Source organism: Balaenoptera physalus, assembly GCF_965194825.1.
Source record: "Balaenoptera physalus genome assembly, chromosome: X".
Classification (NCBI taxonomy): Eukaryota; Metazoa; Chordata; class Mammalia; order Artiodactyla; family Balaenopteridae; genus Balaenoptera; species Balaenoptera physalus.
This window is the reverse complement of record NC_138903.1, coordinates 34828930-34846074: the sequence shown is the minus strand read 5'-3', so window position 1 is coordinate 34846074 and position 17145 is coordinate 34828930. Positions and strand designations below refer to the sequence as shown.

Genomic DNA, 17145 nt, shown 5'->3' with positions numbered 1-17145 from the left:
GTTGAAAGAAAACGGCATCTCAAATCCTGAAAAATGAATAATTTACTCCCTTCCATTAAGGCCCGCATCTTTACAGTAACCAGCTAGCCTGACCTATCTGATGTCCTAAGGCAATGGGTCCCAAATTTGGGTGTATATCAGAACTAAGTGAATAACTAATAAACAACAGAGGTCCAAGCTCCTGAAATAGGGTAGACTGGGTCTTTGTACTTTTACCAAGTTTCCCAAATAACTCAGATAACTTTCCAAAATTTGAGAACCACTGTCCTTAGACATAGGCTATTATGTTAAAAGAATTTTAGATCTTCTCCCCTTTTTTCAAAATCACAATACAGATTCCCTTCACTGTACAGATATACTGATGTTTCATACTACAGAATGCAGGCTTTTAACTCCACCTTGAGGAAGTTATTTAGATGACGGTAGATATCCCAATAAGATCTATAATTATAATCAATTTCCTATTTCAGAAGAATTGGTTAATTTTATGATACCTAAAATCCTATGAGAGAGAGAGAGGTAGAGGGGTGTTTGACCCCAAAGGATTTCTTTAAATATGCATCACTTCCTACAGTGTGTAGAGATAGAATAAAAAAAAATTCTGGATTAAGCATTACAGTTGACTTTCTGGAATCTCCCAGTCAGAAAAACAGATCTGACTTCAGTTGTAGCCTCTCAAATAATTTTAGGGAGCTAGGACCATGGGCTGCCAACCTCTTAGGGTTTTTATGAACTTTACGATGTGTTGTTAAGTTTTGCTACGTGTGTCACAGATAAATGTTATCTTAACCTCATAGGTGAGAAAACCAAGGCTTTTGAAAGCCTTGAAGTAATTAGAGCAAGGTTAGGAAAGAATAAAGAAGGATGAGGCTGAAAGAGGGAGACACTAGGAGAGCAACTGGGGAAGTCAATGCCCGATACACTTGAGTTTTTCAAGAATATTGAAAAAGGGCAGTTGTCGTCATTCCCTCCCTTGAACAATCCCAAGAGCTCTGGAACAAAGCAGCCAAAAGGCAAGCATGCATTTACTTGCCCTGTTCATAATGTGGAGTTGGTATTCCTGGAACCTCTATGGTATAATCTCATGGAATAGTGACTGGTCTGCTTTACTGAGGTTGCCCAACACCTCCTAGAACAGAGGTTCTTGACCTTGGCTGCACATTAGTATCACCTATGAAGCTGTAAAAACCCTGTTGCCATATTCTTCCCTTTGGAAGTTTAAATTAGAAGCTATGGTGGGGGAGTCACATCAATATTTTTTTATAATTGCTTTACATACTTTATAAGATTTAATCATCACAGTAATTTTAAAGGTTAAGTATACATACTTCTTTTTTTACATATACATGTATCTATTCTTTTTCAAATTCTTTTCCCATTTAGGTTGTTACATAATATTGAGCAGAGTTCCCTGTGCTATACCCAGTAGGTCCTTGTTGGTTATCCATTTTAAATATAGCAGTGTGTACATGTCAATCCCAGACTCCCTAACTATCCCTCCCCACCACCCTTCCCTGCTGGTAACCGTAAGTTCGTTCTCTAAGTCCATGAGTCTGTTTCTGTTTTGTAAATAAGTTCATTTGTAACATTTTTTTTAGATTCTGCATATGTGATAGCATACGATATTTCTCTTTCTCTGTCTGACTTACTTCACTCAGTATGATAATCTCTAGGTCCATCCATGTTGCTGCAAATGGCATTAGTTCATTCTTGTTAATGGCTTAGTAATATTCCATTGCATATATGTACCACATCTTCTTTATCCATTCATCTATCGATGGACACTTAGGTTGCTTACATGTCCTGGCTATTGCAAACAGTGCTGCAATGAACATTGGGGTGCATGTATCCTTTCAGACCATGTTCTTCTCTGGATATATGCCCAGGAGTGGGGTTGCAGGATCATATGGTAGCTCTTTTTAGTTTTTAAGGAGCCTCCATACTGTTCTCCACAGTGGCTGTACCAATTTACATTTCCACCAACAGTGTAGGAGGGTTCCCTTCTCTCCACATCCTCTCCAGCATTTATTGTTTGTGGATTTTTTGATGATAGCCATTCTGACTGGTGTGAGGTGATATCTCTTTGTAGTTTTGATTTGCATTTCTCTAATAATTAGTGATCACATCAATATTTTTAAACCTCCCCACGTTATTCCAGTCTGAAGACAAGTCTGAGAACTATTATCCTAGAAAATAGAGTGAGGAGGTGGGAGGAGAGTGGGATACTCTGCTGCTGGGTGGAACAATAGATCAGTGTAGAGGAGGAAAGTCTTAGTAGTTGCTGCAATCTCATACTATAGGCAAAGTGAGGGATAACAACACGATATGTTGTACTGGAAAGAACAAGATTTCATACACTTATAAAAGAGGTACAGTTGACCCGTGAACAATGTGGATTTGAACTGCACAGGTCCACCTAAACGTGGATATATTTCAATAGTAAATACTACAGGACTACATGCTCCATGGTTGGTTGAATCCATGGATGCTGAGGAACTGCAGATACGGAGGGTGGATTGTAAGTTATATGTGGCTTAACCCCTGTGTTGTTCAAGGGTCAACTGTATTTTCCTTTCAGCTCAGTCACTACCAAGAGCAGTCCTGTGGCAGCAGCAGTAGCTATAATCTTCTCTCCCCTCAACACTTGTAAGCATCCCTAGTGCCCAAATTTTGGTCTTAATATTGTTCTATACCTAAAAAAGGAACCAGAAACTATTAGAGAATAGTTAATTCCATGTCCTTGGGCAGGATAAAATCAGTATAGGTCTGTAACACCCTGTTGTTGCTAGGAAGCAAAAATGATTTTAAAAATAGTAGGGGCAGTGCTAAAAGGAAAAAGAACTAGCTTAACCATTTGTCAGGTTGTGATCATTTATAGTAAAAATCATTAAGTAAAACATGTGCTTATAAAAGGCCATGATGCTCATAAGAAAAGAGTTAATATAAAGAAAATGTACAAAAATATAATTGTAATATCTAAGAAGGATGAATATTACCATGTACATTTAAATTTATTTACTTAAGTAGGAAAGTGCTTATATATAACTGTATAGATACAGATAGATATTTCGTGGGTTTTTGTTAAGTATATTTCTGTTCATAAAGTATAGATATGTGCCATTTTTAATGTGTGTAAGCCACAAATAATTAACACAACTTAGATACCAAATAGACCTAGAAATAGTAGAAACTATAACATGAATGGACAGGCCCCATCAGCATTTGTGGTCTTATGTAAAGTGAAGTAGAAGAGGAATCCTGCAGCTAACTAGCACCCGTTGCCACACACAATTTCCAATTAGAAAGATGATACAACCATTTATTCTAAAACAATAAGTTAACTGTCCTGAAGAAGAAATCTAAATTTTCAAACTCACGTTCCTGTCGCTCTAGTAGTGAAACCTCTTGGTGACCCAACTTATTATAAAACAATGCCAATCAGAAAGGCATATATTTCAAAATATGGAAACCAGGCCAGGTTAATATATCATAAAAATATTACAATGGGTCATGTACTGCCAGAGATTGAAAACAAATAAAAATTGAAGGATACCCCATCTTTTAACTTCTTTAATCAAAATCCATATGAAAAACAGAAACAAGGATCCTATGGTAGACAGAATAATGCCCCTCCCCCAAGGATGTTCCTGTCCTAATATCCAAAACCTGTGTATATGTTACCTTATGTGGCAAAGGAAATTTTGCAGATGTGATTAAATTAAGGATCTTGAGATGGGGAGATTATCCTGAGCTGGGTCCAATCTAAGAGAGAGGATCCTTATAGAGCCGCAGGAGGGGGGGATTCCCTGGTGGGCTAGTGGTTAGGGCTCCGTGCTTCCACTGAAGGGGGCACGGGTTCAATCCTTGGTCAGGGAACTAAGATCTCACAAGCCGTGCGGTGCGGCCAAAAAAAAAGAGAGAGCGAGCGAGGCAGGTCAGAAGTGAGAGAAGATGCTGGCTATGTTGCTGGCTTTGAAGATGGAGGAAGGGAACCATGTGCCAAAGGATGTAGGCAGCCTCTGGAGGCTGGAAAGGCCAAGGAGTTGGATTCTTCCCCGGAGCCTCCAGAAGGGGCACAGCTCTATGGGCTCATTTTAGACCTCTGAGTTGCAGAAGTGTAAGATAATAAATTTGTGTTGTTTTAAGCCACTAAATTTATGGTAACTTGTTAAAGCAGCAATAGGAAACCAATATCAGATCCCATGATTAAAAGTGAAAACTAGGTTATAAAAATATATTCAAGCTAGAGGATGGCAGCTTGAATTTAATTCATCTTGAACTTAGCAAGCAGTTCCCAAACCCAACCAAAATTAAGTGGTCAGCAATCCACTAAACCTACATTCCTAGCCTCTTGAGATGATTTTTCTTCTTTCCAGTCTGGTAAAATTACACACACACACATTTAAATTCCAGGACCATGTAAGGATAAGAATAAAAGTAGGGGTAAGAATGTAAACAAAATTAAATCTATGATATTAATAGCATTGTGCTCAGTTTTATTGTTAAAATATTAATCAGCTCTCTAATCAGTGTGGTGTTTTATGTATATATTTTCCTTTTTAAAATATTTAGAGCATTCAAGAAAATCTGAAATGCTAGGCTTGTGATTAAGTTAAGTGTTTTAAAGCATTTGATTAAATTGCAATCAATGTTTAAATGGTTGACGAGACTTGTTTTGTTCATTTAATATGTATTTGATTTAGTGGTTGTATAAGTAGTGTGTGAATGTTTAAAGCAATCGTTCTGAAACTTAAACACGCATCAGAATCACCAGGAGGGCTTATTAGAACACAGCCAGTTGTGTTTCTGATTCAGTAGGTCTGGGTTGGGGCCCAGAAGAATTTGCATTTCTAACAAGCTGTCGGTACTGCTTATGCTGCTGATTTGGGGACCACACTTTGAGGACCACTGAGGAATGTTTGCTCTTTTTTTTTTTTATGTTTGCTCTTTTATGTTTATAGAAATACTAAATTCAGAAGATTAAGATATTGGACTGTAAACAAAGTACAATGAGTAGGGAGTGTTTCTATAGCACAAAATGCCTCTTGGACATTAAAGCATCTATGAGCAAAGGGGAGTATGACAAAGCTTGATAGAAAATGTCACTTCAGTCGTTCAGCCACAGAAGCTGCAGGTGAAATGAATCGATATGGGGGAAGGAACAACTCCTAAGCTGTTTTCACATTGGAATCACTTGGGGAAGCAAAGATATGAAAGACCTTTAAATAGACAATATTATTTTGTCAATAATGTTGCTTTCTGCTTATAAGTCATAGAGAAATCACCATTCTTATTTTTCTTCTTCCAGTCTACTAAAGATCTTAAAAAACAACGACTTTTCACTAGAAACAATGACAGACCTGTAACTCGGGCTGGACTTACAGGCCCATTAACAGTAATCTGGGCTTTCTGTAGCTCTCCAGCAATTTGACATCCCAGCTTTAAACATTGTAAGAGCTGTGTTATATGTGTTACAAATGAAAGGTTGACAAGTTAAAAATACTTTCTGGCTCTGTAATGACTTTTCATTTTGGTCTCTTTTCATTTCCATTGAATATATAAGAGTGCTGTTTGCCATCCGGTGGATTCCTGCAGCTTTGCAGACAATCTTAGGCATCTGTCAACAATGGTAGCAAAACAGCTTTTGCAAAATCCAAAGTATCCAAATTTAAAGTTTCTCACACATATCAATTTGCTCTGGATGTTTAATTACCAATATGAGGGTTTAAAAAAAATAGTTAACAAGTTAAAATATTTATTCAACTTGATTTTGCCTAAGTGTTTAAAATGTCATCTATTTTTCCCCCATCATCTCTTTTCCTACTCTTTAGAAAAAGGAGAAGCATGACATAGGACTTTAAATGGAAAGACAGTTCAAGAGATAAAATGTTAACACTGATTATTTCTGGATGATGGCAGTATTGGTGGTTCCAGCTATTTTTTAAATCTCTGTAGTATTTTCTACCAAAAGGAATATGACTGTAATAACCAGAAAAAAACCATATCATTCAAAAAAGGAAATTTCTCCCAAACATGATTTGGAAAGTAATTGAAAATGAAATAGGGCTTCTTAGAGTAATGGCTAATCCTTGGCCTTAATGAAGAAATGTGCAAGATGAGCCTGGAACATCTTGCCATATCAAAAAGCAATGGAGTTATAAAGACGAATAGAGTTATGTCAAAATGACCCAGTAGCCAACTTGAAGACAGATCACATTGTCCAAATATGGGACAATTTGAGCACCAATAAGAGTAATAACTGCAATGAATTGAAACCTTCAAATATATTAAAATGCATGAGTTTATGAAGATACTAAAAAACAGAGAGACATTGAGAAGAGTCATAGCAAGATCAATTTTCACTCAATTTAAAAGAGAACTTTCAGTCAGTTTCTATGAACTCTGGTCAGAAAAGTCAGACTGTATAAAAATGGAACAAGAACTGCAATGAACATACAATGGAATATTACTCAGGCATAAAAAGAAATGAAATTGAGTTATTTGTAGTGAGGTGGATGGACCTAGAGACTGTCATACAGAGTGAAGTAAGTCAGAAAGAGAAAAACAAATACCATATGCTAACACATATATATGGAATCTAAAAAAAAAAAATGGTTCTTAAGAACCTAGGGGCAGGACAGGAATAAAAACACAGACGTTTTAGAGAATGGACTTGAGGACACGGGGAAGGGGAAGGGGAAGCTGGAACGAAGTGAGAGAGCGGCATGGACATATATACACTACCAAATGTAAAATGGATAGCTAGTGGGAAGCAGCCACAAAGCACAGGGAGATCAGCTCGGTGCTTTGTGTCCACCTAGAGGGGTGGGAGGGAGACGCAAGAGGAAGGAGATATGGGGATATATGTTTATGTATAGCTGATTCACTTTGTTATACAGCAGAAACTAACATACCATTGTAAAGCAATTATACTCTAATAAAGATGTTAAAAAAAAATAGAACAAGATAGCTCTGTATATAAAGAGCGCCCTGATACTGGATATTTTCATGCAGGCTCAAGAATGATTTTGAAGGAATGGTGTGGAAGAGGCATGAAAAGGATGGTTGATCTAAATAGCTCATAAAGATCTTTCAAACCTCAAGTTTCTATTATTCTTTAATATTTTTTCCCTTTGGTATGAAATCACAACTTGTTTAGGAATTAACTAAAACACCCAGAAAGCCAAAAGAAAACAAAGCAAAACATAACAATAAATACCATAAACAAAGTCTCCCATGGCTCCAGGAAGGTCTGACGCAGAGTCTGTGGTTGGGTAAACAGATACTAAAAACAAAGAAACAAACAAAACCCAAAACCCCAAACCCCAATAGTGTGCTGGGCCAGATCTTAAGAGCAAACATGGATATTGATGAGATGGGCAATCACAAAACAATCCTGATAATCTTAGAAAGAGTTGAGTAGTTCCTAAAATATTGGAACATGGTAGATGTGTTGCAAAAGCCAAAAGCAAACAGAAGTTGTATTCTCATAGGGTCCTCCCATTCATTCTTCCTTTTGTCCCCATCCTGCCTTGAATCACTGTGTGCCCCCTAAATTCCAGTTGGTTATCAATGACATCTCCAACCAGTTGAATAGCTAATTGGAAAACAGTGGGAGGAATTTCTGGTTGTGCACAACGACACCATTGAGAACCCTGTAATCATTTAAAAATGGGCATTTCCTATTTTTACTTTTTATGGAAGCAGGCCAAGGCCCTAGAGGAGACATAGACTTTATCCCCAATGTAAATTGGCCAAGGAATAAACTTGCTGACTGAGTCTCCCTCCGGGAGGGAGAATATTCCAGTGCTCTGATATCTCTACACAGGTTATAATTTTAGTTATATCAATATAAGAATGATGAGGAAACAAGATAATACCTTCAGCACACCTAGGTAGGCTCCTCTCAAATGGGCTAAGGTTGGAAGAAGCCCAGGGATGTTGAATGAAATTGCCACATGCAAGTTATTTAGGAAGGCAGAAGCCTTTTGACTTATATGTTAGTTCCTAGTTTTGAAGACCTCAGAGATAAATGGGTAGGGCATAATGGCATTCAGAATGACCTCCTCAAAACGTGCCATATGAATTTCAGTGTTGGGTCAGCATAAGCTGACTAGGAGATCACAAAGATGGCCAGAATTGAATCAGAGCTTGTCCTGAGATTGAGTTAGGCCATAACTTGATTCAACTAACATTACTTGAATTTCTTCTGTGGGCCTGTCCTTTAAAAGCACTATCTGATTTATCCTCATATAAACTCATTGAGATACGTATTTGTATCTCCAATTTACAACTGAGAAACCTAAGTTTCAGAAGCAACTGGTCCAAACCACAGGGCCAATGTGGTATGAGCTGTGACTTGAACTGAAGCCCAACCCTGCTTCAAAGCCCCTACTCTTTACGCTGTGGCAAACTGCCTCTGAACTATGACTGTATCATATTTCATATTGTGAACAACTGGCTTTTGTTACCATTTACCCAAGGACCTACAACTGCCATGCTGCTAGTTTCTTGGTGGCCTCTGTAAAGATTCTTGGAGATATCGTATTTCCTATTAGATACAAATTTATTAGTACCTAATCAGGTACGTATTTCCCATTAGGTGCCAATATTTTACAACATTTTACCAAGAAACCTAAGTAAGATTACCTTTTTTAGTCTTAATATCATTGGTATAAATATCTTAAGAACTGTATTCCAGCTTTTCAAAACATTCCTTTCAATATAACAATAGTTCACTCCTAGTCTTTTTTTTTTCCCACTGCTACTCTTAAGAACTGTGTTTCATCCAAAAATCCCTTTATAACTTCCATTATTTGAGCTATCAGAATGACAATGATTTGAAACCCTTCCATGTTGCTTCAGGGGCATGTGGATATGTGCTTGTGTAGTGGGTTGAATGGTGTCCCCCAAATTCTTATCTACTGGGAAACTCAGAATGAGGCCTTGTTTGGAAGTAGGGTCTTTGCAGATGTAATTAGTCAAGATGAGGTCATACTGGAGTAGGGTGGGCCCCTAATCCAATGACCGTTGTTCTTCTTAGAAGAGGAGAGGATACACAGAGATATACAGAGAAGGTAAAGGTGGAGGCAGAGATTGGAGTGATGCAGCTACAAACCAAGGAATGCCAAAGATTGCTGAGAGCCACCAGAAGCTAGGAAGGAGCAAGGAAGGATTCTTTCCTAGAGCCTTCAGGGAGAGCATGGCCTTGCTGACACATGGATTTGGGGCTTCTAGCCACCAGAACTTTGAGAGAATAGATCTGTGTTGTTTTTAAGCTACCAAGTTTGTGGTAATATGTATGGCAGCCCTAGGAAACTAACACAGTGGTTTATGCTGATTTTCCTTTCTACTGGTTTTACACTGGCAGAAAACACTTCAGCGATCAGTACCATAAGTAAGTTACATCTATAGGGGATGTAATTAGAGTAGAACAATGTTACATTATTTGGTTTTATATGGTGCCTTTCATACACATGGTTCCTGAAGCTGTTTTATTAAGTACTGTATTAAAGTGAAAATGACTGTGAAGCTATTATGCACCTTTCAATAGTGGACTCAGAGCATTAGGCATGAACAGCTGTCATTATGGAAGAAACAGAAAGCCTTGAAACTGGAATGAAAATGTCCCACTACTGTTGCTAAGTTTCATCTTTTTTTTTTTCTTTTTTAATGGTAATACTTTTTTTTTTAACATCTTTATTGGAGTATAATTGCTTTACAATGGTGTGTTAGTTTCTGCTTTATAACAAAGTGAATCAGCTATACATATACATATGTCCCCATATCTCCTCCCTCTTGCGTCTCCCTCCCTCCCACCCTCCCTATCCCACCCCTCTAGGTGGTCACAAACCACGGAGCTGATCTCCCTGTGCTATGCGGCTGCTTCCCACTAGCTATCTATTTTACATTTGGTAGCGTATATATGTCCATGCCACTCTCTCACTGCGTCCCAGCTTATCCTTCCCCCTCCCCGTATCCTCAAGTCCATTCTCTAGTAGGTCTGCATCTTTATTCCCGCCTTGCCCCTAGGTTCTTCATGACCATTTTTTTTTTTTAGATTCCATATATATGTGTTAGCATACATCCATTTTTAAACTTCTAAAGAATAAGTGATCTGAGTCATGCTAAACTGTCACTTCTGGTGTCACATCTAAAAAGACAAGCCCAGAGTGAGGAAAAAAATAGAATATCCAACTCTTAATCCCAGTAGAGCACCGGAGAATTGACAAAATCTGAAAACACCCTCAAATCTGAAGTAAATTTAACTGAATATATATGTATGTCTTTTGTGTCTTCTGATATGTTAGGGGGTGGAAAAGAGTCGCCGAGAGAGACTTTTCTAAAGAGGGAAGCGAGCAATGGTTCATTTTCTCCAATGGGAGCCTGGCCCTACAGGGATCCACAGTGAAGTGAGGAAACAATTCAAATCTTAGGGCTGTCTTCCCATGAGTGTAGGATACACTCCCTTACAGGTTACATTATATCTAGCAAAATCCAGAAGAGAGATGATAGCCCAGTTGTGCAAAAAAAGAGCTAACATAGCAGTCCTGAGATGGCTATCTTCAAAAGGCCTGCTTACAAGGTTGGCCCTTAGCTGGCGCTTGGACTTTGGGAGGGTCTCCGCCACTCCTAGAAATAATAAGGATGGCTCACTACCTAAACTGTTTGTATAAACGCTACGGATTATGCTGAACACCCGCTTTCCTTCTGGGAGCCTAGAATTTGGCTTCACGCTAGGCAGAGGGTGCCTGTGTGAGCAGCTCCCAGTAAAAATCTTATGCACTGAGTCTCTAATGGGCTTCCCTGGAAGAAAACATTTCACACATGTTGCCACAACTGATTGCTGGAGGAATTAAGCATGTCCTGTGTGATCCCACAGGGAGAAGCCCCTTGCAAGCTTGTGCCTGGTCTCCCCTGGACTTTGCCCCATGTGCCTTTTCTCTTTGCTGGTTTTGCTTTGTATCCTTTTTTTATAATGAATCTTAGCCATGACCATATGCTGAGTCCTGTGAATCCTCCTAATGAATCATTGAACCCGGGGGTGGTCTTGGGGGCCCTGACATACCAACTCCTCCACAACATCAGTCGACAGCTCCATCTCAGTGCTCCCCTTCACTCCCCACCAGTACCCTCAGATTACATGATACTCAACTGAGACTTAGCTAAGGAGAATTCCCCTACTATATTTTGAAGAGTGAACAGGTTTTATTATTGTAATCAAGTAAGAAAAGCGAAATACCTTTTATTTTGAATGTGTATTTAGGTCTTTTACTCCTTGATCTGGTGTTTCCTTCCTTTGGTGGCTAAGACAGTACCAACTTGTAAGGGTACTTTTTTTTTTTAATTTGCAAGTTTATGTTTCTTCGCAGATGTAAAAACATTGCCGGCTGTCCTTCTGTTCCTGAGTGCATCAAGTTTGTTCTTGCCTTAAGCTTTTTTTTTTTTTTATAAATTTATTTTATTTTATTTATTTTTTATTTTTGGCTGCGTTGGGTCTTCGTTGCTGCGTGCGGGATTTCTCTAGTTGCGGCGAGCGGGGGCTACTCTTCGTTGCAGTGCATGGGCTCTAGGCGCATGGGCTTCAGTAGTTGTGGCACATGGGTTCAGTAGTTGTGGCTCATGGGCTCTAGAGTGCAGGCTCAGTAGTTGTGGCGCACGGGCTTAGTTGCTCCGTGGCATGTGGGATCTTCCTGGACCAGGGCTCGAACCAGTGTCCCCTGCATTGGCAGGTGGATTCTTAACCACTGCGCCACCGGGGAAGCCCACCTTAAACTTTTGTACCAGCAGCTCTTTTTGTCTGAGATGCTTTTCCCACAGCTTGGCATCCCTGGCTCTGTCTTTTCAGTGAGCTCTCCACTTCACTGTCACCTCCTCAGAGAGGCCTTCCATGACCACCCAATCTAAAGGTGCCCCCAACTCCACCCACAGATCACCCTGCTTTGACTTCATCATAGCACTTATTTCAACCTCCTATTGTATTCATGCTTTATTTTTTGTTTAGTCAAAGTCTCCTCCCTCTAGAATATAATTTCCACTTGAAAAAGTATTTTGTTTGATTTGATCAGCGTTTTATTCTCAGTGCTAAAATCCTGGAAGAAAAACTAGGCATTCAGTAAATATTTTTGAATAAATGAATAATTAAGTCATTTGACTAAATAAGTGACATTTTGGAAACTGCGTTTAACAGGTTTCAGGAGAATGGCCCAATTTGCTTTTTTTTTTTTTTTCTTTTGCCACATTCAGTGTATTCCCCATCTGGTTCTTTTTTCACCAATGGGTAGTCACTTTTTAAAAAAATTTATTTATTTATTTATTTTGGCAATGCCACGCGGCATGTGAGATCTTAGTTCCCCAACCAGGGATTGAACCCGTGCCCCCTGCATTGGAAGCACGGCATCTTAACCACTGGACCACCAGGGAAGCCTTGGGTAGTCACTTTTTTTTTTTCCACCAGGCCCCCAAAGCAGCGAGACAGGCAGACAGAGAAGCAACGCCGTCAATCAGTGTCAAGTGTGCACTTTTCTCTTGATTCAAAAGGGCCAGCACTATCATTTAAACATCATCCAATCTCTTTGCATCTTACAGAGTTTAAGGTCTACAAAAAGCAAGGAGGCAATTGCTATGGATTGTACCGTACATATCGGCAGAGTAGATGTCATTAAGATTCACTTCCTTGCTTCTCCTGTTCAATTACTTCTGTGCAAGGCAGTGGATTTCTCTTGTCTTCTTCAGTTTAGATTTACTGAATTTCTGAATCTCAGCCATATCTTTTTTGTCAGAGATTTTGGCAGATTAAGCAGGAATGGGATGCACAAAAGAAAGTCATGTTTCCACAATAGCTACTCTAACCCCTTTTCTGACATCCCCATCTACCATTCCAGCCTCTTCTGATATTGTACTAACCTTATCTACCTTGTACCCTAACGATTTCCTCCTGTCCCTCCCTAACTGCACCTGTCCTCAAGGTTCAGCCTTCTGGAATTCTCACACAGTGAGACTCTGCAGCTCATTTTCTACCACTGAGTTTATACTTCTATTTCTCCAGCTATCAACTTTACCCAAATTCTACCCAAAATCTCCAGTGGCTCGTGGACATTTGTACATGGAGGTTCAACGTTTAATGCAATATGTCCGATACCTAGTCTATCACCTTCTTCCCGAAGCAGAAACTCCTTTCATTTTCCTGCTTCTGCTAATATATACATATATATTTTAAGAATAACAAATCTGAAACCATTTTGCCTGCACTATCAGTGTACCCTTCACATTCAGTTAGCACGAAACCATATACATATCTTACTAGCTGTCCCTTCTTTACTAACACACTAGCATAGATTGACAGCACAACAGCCAGGATTACTACACAACCTCCCAATTTGGGGTCTCTCAAAGTGTGGTCCAGCCTCCCTTGCAGCAGAATCACTTGAGGAGCTTGTTAAAATATAGATTCCCAGACACCAACTGAACCCTAACCTGCAAAATTAGAATTCCTGAGTGTGGGGTGTAGAATTTTGCATTTTAACAGGTTCCCCAACATAATTCTCAAACTAGCTTTAGAACCCTTGGAATTCTCTCTCTACCTCCTATCTCTACCCACATCCAAATTACTGTGCATCTGTCTACACATAGTTTACACTGGGACACACCTCTGTTTAAGGACTATGACTTTAATACGTTTGCTTACATTTGAGAGTATAAAGTGGACCTTCGACCTCGGAACTCCCTCATTTTATAGAAAAGGAAGCTAAGATCCAGAGAAATTTTCACCCATGGAGGTCACAGAGTAGGTAAGTGGCAAAGCTTGGACTAGATCTCAAGTCTTTTGATTTCCAAGCCACGCAGAAAAGAGTTAACATAGCAGTCCTGTCCGCTGTCCTTTGAAAGGGCTGAGCGTAAGATTGGCCCTTGGATGGCGTCTGGGAGCTTCAGTTTGGGGAGGGTTTCCACCATTCCCAGGACTGATAAGAGTAACTCCCTGTGCCTAAAATGTTTTTTGTAAACAATATGGTTTAAAATGAACACCTGCTTTCCTTCTGGGAGTCTGGAATTTGGGTACATGTCAAACAGAGCATGCTATGTGACCATCCCCCAATAAAAAGCTTGGGTACTGAGTCTCTAAGGAGCATCCCTGATGGATAACATTTTACACATGTTGTCACAACTCCTTACTAAGGGAATTAAGTGCATCCTGAGTGACTCCACTGGGAGAGGACTCTTGGGAGCTTGTACCTGGTTTCCTTCAGATTTCTCCTCACGTGCCTTTTCCCTTTGTTGATTGTGCTTCGTATACTTTCACTGTAATGAATCATAGCCACGAGTCTGACTGTATGCTGAGTCCTGTGAACCCTCCTAGTGAATCATCAAACATGGGGGTGATCTTGGGCACCTTGCAGCACACAAGCCAATGTTTTCCATAACTCATTTCACTGCCACTCTCATTGACTGTATAAAAGAGACAGTAGGGGTAAACCAAAACAGCATGGCCTTAAAAAAACAGCATGATTTAAATGCTGACTTAGCCGCTAAGCTCCATTACTTCTCTGAGTCATGGTTTCATCATCTATAAAATAATTGGGCCAATAATACTTGCTTTGTAAGTTTTCTTTTTTTTTTTGGCTGCGCTGCATGGCTTGTGGGATCTTAGTTCCCCTACCAGGGGTTGAGCCTGTGCCCCCTGCAGTGGAAGCGCAGAATCTTAACCTCTGGACCGCCAGGGAAGTCCCTTGTAAGGTTTTTACAAAGATTTAGCGATAATAGTACAAGAGGTCCATAGTATACACCCTTTAAGAAGGAGCTATGATTATTTTCCTTCGAGTCTTTTGGATAAGATGGAATGACCAGAAGGAATTCTATGGATCCAATTTTATGTATCCATGTAGCAATGGAATTAATTATATGGACTAAAAAGTCCCAATCATGGGACTTGTGAGCAGATTATTTTTCCTAGGATCTGTGTAGAGCTCCTCTAACTAAGGACTTGCAGTGCGAATTGTGTGGAGAGCAAGCATGGAAAAGAATATGTTTTTACTCATCCTCGGCTTTCAACCCATGCTTGGCTATTCGTCTCTTGCTTTTGGGGTCCTGCCTACTCCACTGATATCTGGGCCCTGACCTCTTTCTGGCTGCCAGTGTGCACTCCTTAGCTCTTTGTTGGATGTTCATCTGTTCCTCCAGCTGTACCTTCTTCCAACCACGAGTTCACACATGACTCATTCACCATCATTCACTTGGTCCTATATAGAGGATCCCCACTGAAACTTCTTTCCTGGCTGTGGCCCTGGCTTCAACCCCTAACCAGCTTGTAATATTTGCTCTTGAATAAAGTATATTTCACTTTTGTGGAAACAGTTATTAGGCAAATATAATTCCAGCCAGTGGCAGCATATTTGGAAGAAAAACTCATTTATGTTTATTTATTCTTTTTGTCCCTTGCATCCAGAAGATGAACACAACACTTCTTAATACTAACATTGTCCCATCTGAAATAACGTAACTAAAAGGTTTAAAGATGAGTTATTTCAAATCTCTTCAGCAATTCAAATGAGGTGGATTCTTTAGTATATACTAGGGTAGCTGCCATAAAAAGCAGCCAGTGTCTGCAAGGAGTTGCTTTATGGCACATCGTTTTCAGAAAATAATCATTAGTCTTAGATATCAAAGGCGAAATATTTAAACAGACATTTGCTCTATATTTCTCAATCATACATGATACAATAGTGAGGGCACTGCATGGGGAGTCAGGGGGCCTATGTTTCAGTCTCTAACTATAGTTTAGTGGTTAAGAGCCTTTTCCCACCTCCACTTTCATCTAGGTAGGGCTGAGCTAATAGTACTTGCCGATAGAATGTGAGTGGAAGTGATTGTGCCACTTCCCTGCTAATGTGGCTTTAAAGCAAGCATCCTGTCTCCATGCTCTCTTCCCCTAGCTCCTGGCTGGATGCTGACACCCAGGATAACCTTGGAGGCCACATGTTGAAGATGGTAGAGCCATTCTCATCCAGAGTTCCTGAATGACCACACAAATAATCAGTCCTTCCGTCTTATCAATCAGGAACATTTGCACTATGTTAAGCCATTGACATTTTGAGATTTTTGTGTTATAGAAGCTAGTATGTCCCTAATTAAGTTGTTTCACTTCTTTATGCCAATATATTTGGGTTGTTATAAGGATTAAATGAGTGAGAACAATGCCTGACACAGAATAAATGTTCAATAAATGTTAGCTATTAACATCACTACCTGCTCTGATGCTAGCAGGTTATGGGTCATTGAACATGTCAGTTTCCCTGGACCTCCATTTCTTCAACTGTAAAACGTAAGAGTCATGCTTGGACTTCCCTGGTGGCGCAGTGGTTAAGAATCCGCCTGCCAACACAGGGGACACGGGTTCGAGCCCTGGTCCGGGAAGATCCCACATGCCGCGGAGCAACTAAGCCCGTGTACCACAACTACTGAGCCTGCGCTCTAGAGCCCGCGAGCCACAACTACTGAAGCCTGCGCACCTAGAGCCCGTGCTCTGCAGCAAGAGAAACCACCGCAATGAGAAGCCCGCACACCGCAACGAAGAGTAACCCCCGCTCACCGCAACTAGAGAAAGCCTGCATGCAGCAACGAAGACCCAACACAGCCAAAAATAAATAAATAATGGATTAATTAATTTTTTAAAATGTCATGCTTGATGACCAAATTTCCCAAAGTTTGAAATTTTATAATCAGAAACCTCTTCAAATTGCTAAGAAAAAAAATTATCTTAACGCATGGAAAGTGGCCAGAGGATGAGGGAGGGGCATTCAGAACATCAGGTAAAGAGGGAAAGAAGGAAAACAGAGAACAGTCCAAAGGATGCCGAGAGGGAAAACCACTATTTAAAGAGAAGCATATTTTCTTTTTGACATTTATCCATCAATTCTGAAATAAGCTTCAAAGAGAAGATTTACAAACCGTGCTGTGTCCATGAGACTTTCATTCACACCCAAATGAATATCTTGTGTGGTAAGAAAACAAGGGTGTCCTCCCAGAAGTGCAAAGCCTACAGTAAAAGAGAGAGGAAAAAGGCATTTTGAAAAAAAGAAAGTAGCAAACAAAATTATGAGCAATCAGCACCATCTCAACTGAAAAGTCAAAATCTTTCAATCTCACCAG

At 39.8% G+C, this 17145-nt stretch overlaps 2 protein-coding genes across 5 annotated transcripts in view; one reads left to right on the top strand and one right to left on the bottom strand.

The window, feature by feature from the left end:
- Positions 1 to 17145, bottom strand: part of OTC (ornithine transcarbamylase) — a 56766-nt gene that overhangs the window by 19600 nt on the left and 20021 nt on the right. For both annotated transcript variants that reach the window (XM_082446625.1, XM_082446626.1), the window contains exon 4: positions 16945 to 17032. In XM_082446625.1, coding sequence (XP_082302751.1) covers positions 16945 to 17032 — 88 coding nt within the window. The remainder of the gene's footprint in view (positions 1 to 16944; positions 17033 to 17145) is intronic.
- LOC309652596 (ferritin light chain-like) overlaps positions 1 to 17145 on the top strand; it is a 167161-nt gene that overhangs the window by 143330 nt on the left and 6686 nt on the right. For 2 of the 3 annotated variants that reach the window (XR_014258788.1, XR_014258789.1), the window contains exon 3: positions 15930 to 16937. The exons of the other annotated variant lie outside the window; for it this stretch is intronic. The gene's annotated coding sequence lies outside the window, so the exon portion shown is untranslated. Of the gene's footprint in view, positions 1 to 15929; positions 16938 to 17145 lie in introns of those variants that run through there. 3 annotated transcript variants of the gene reach the window in all.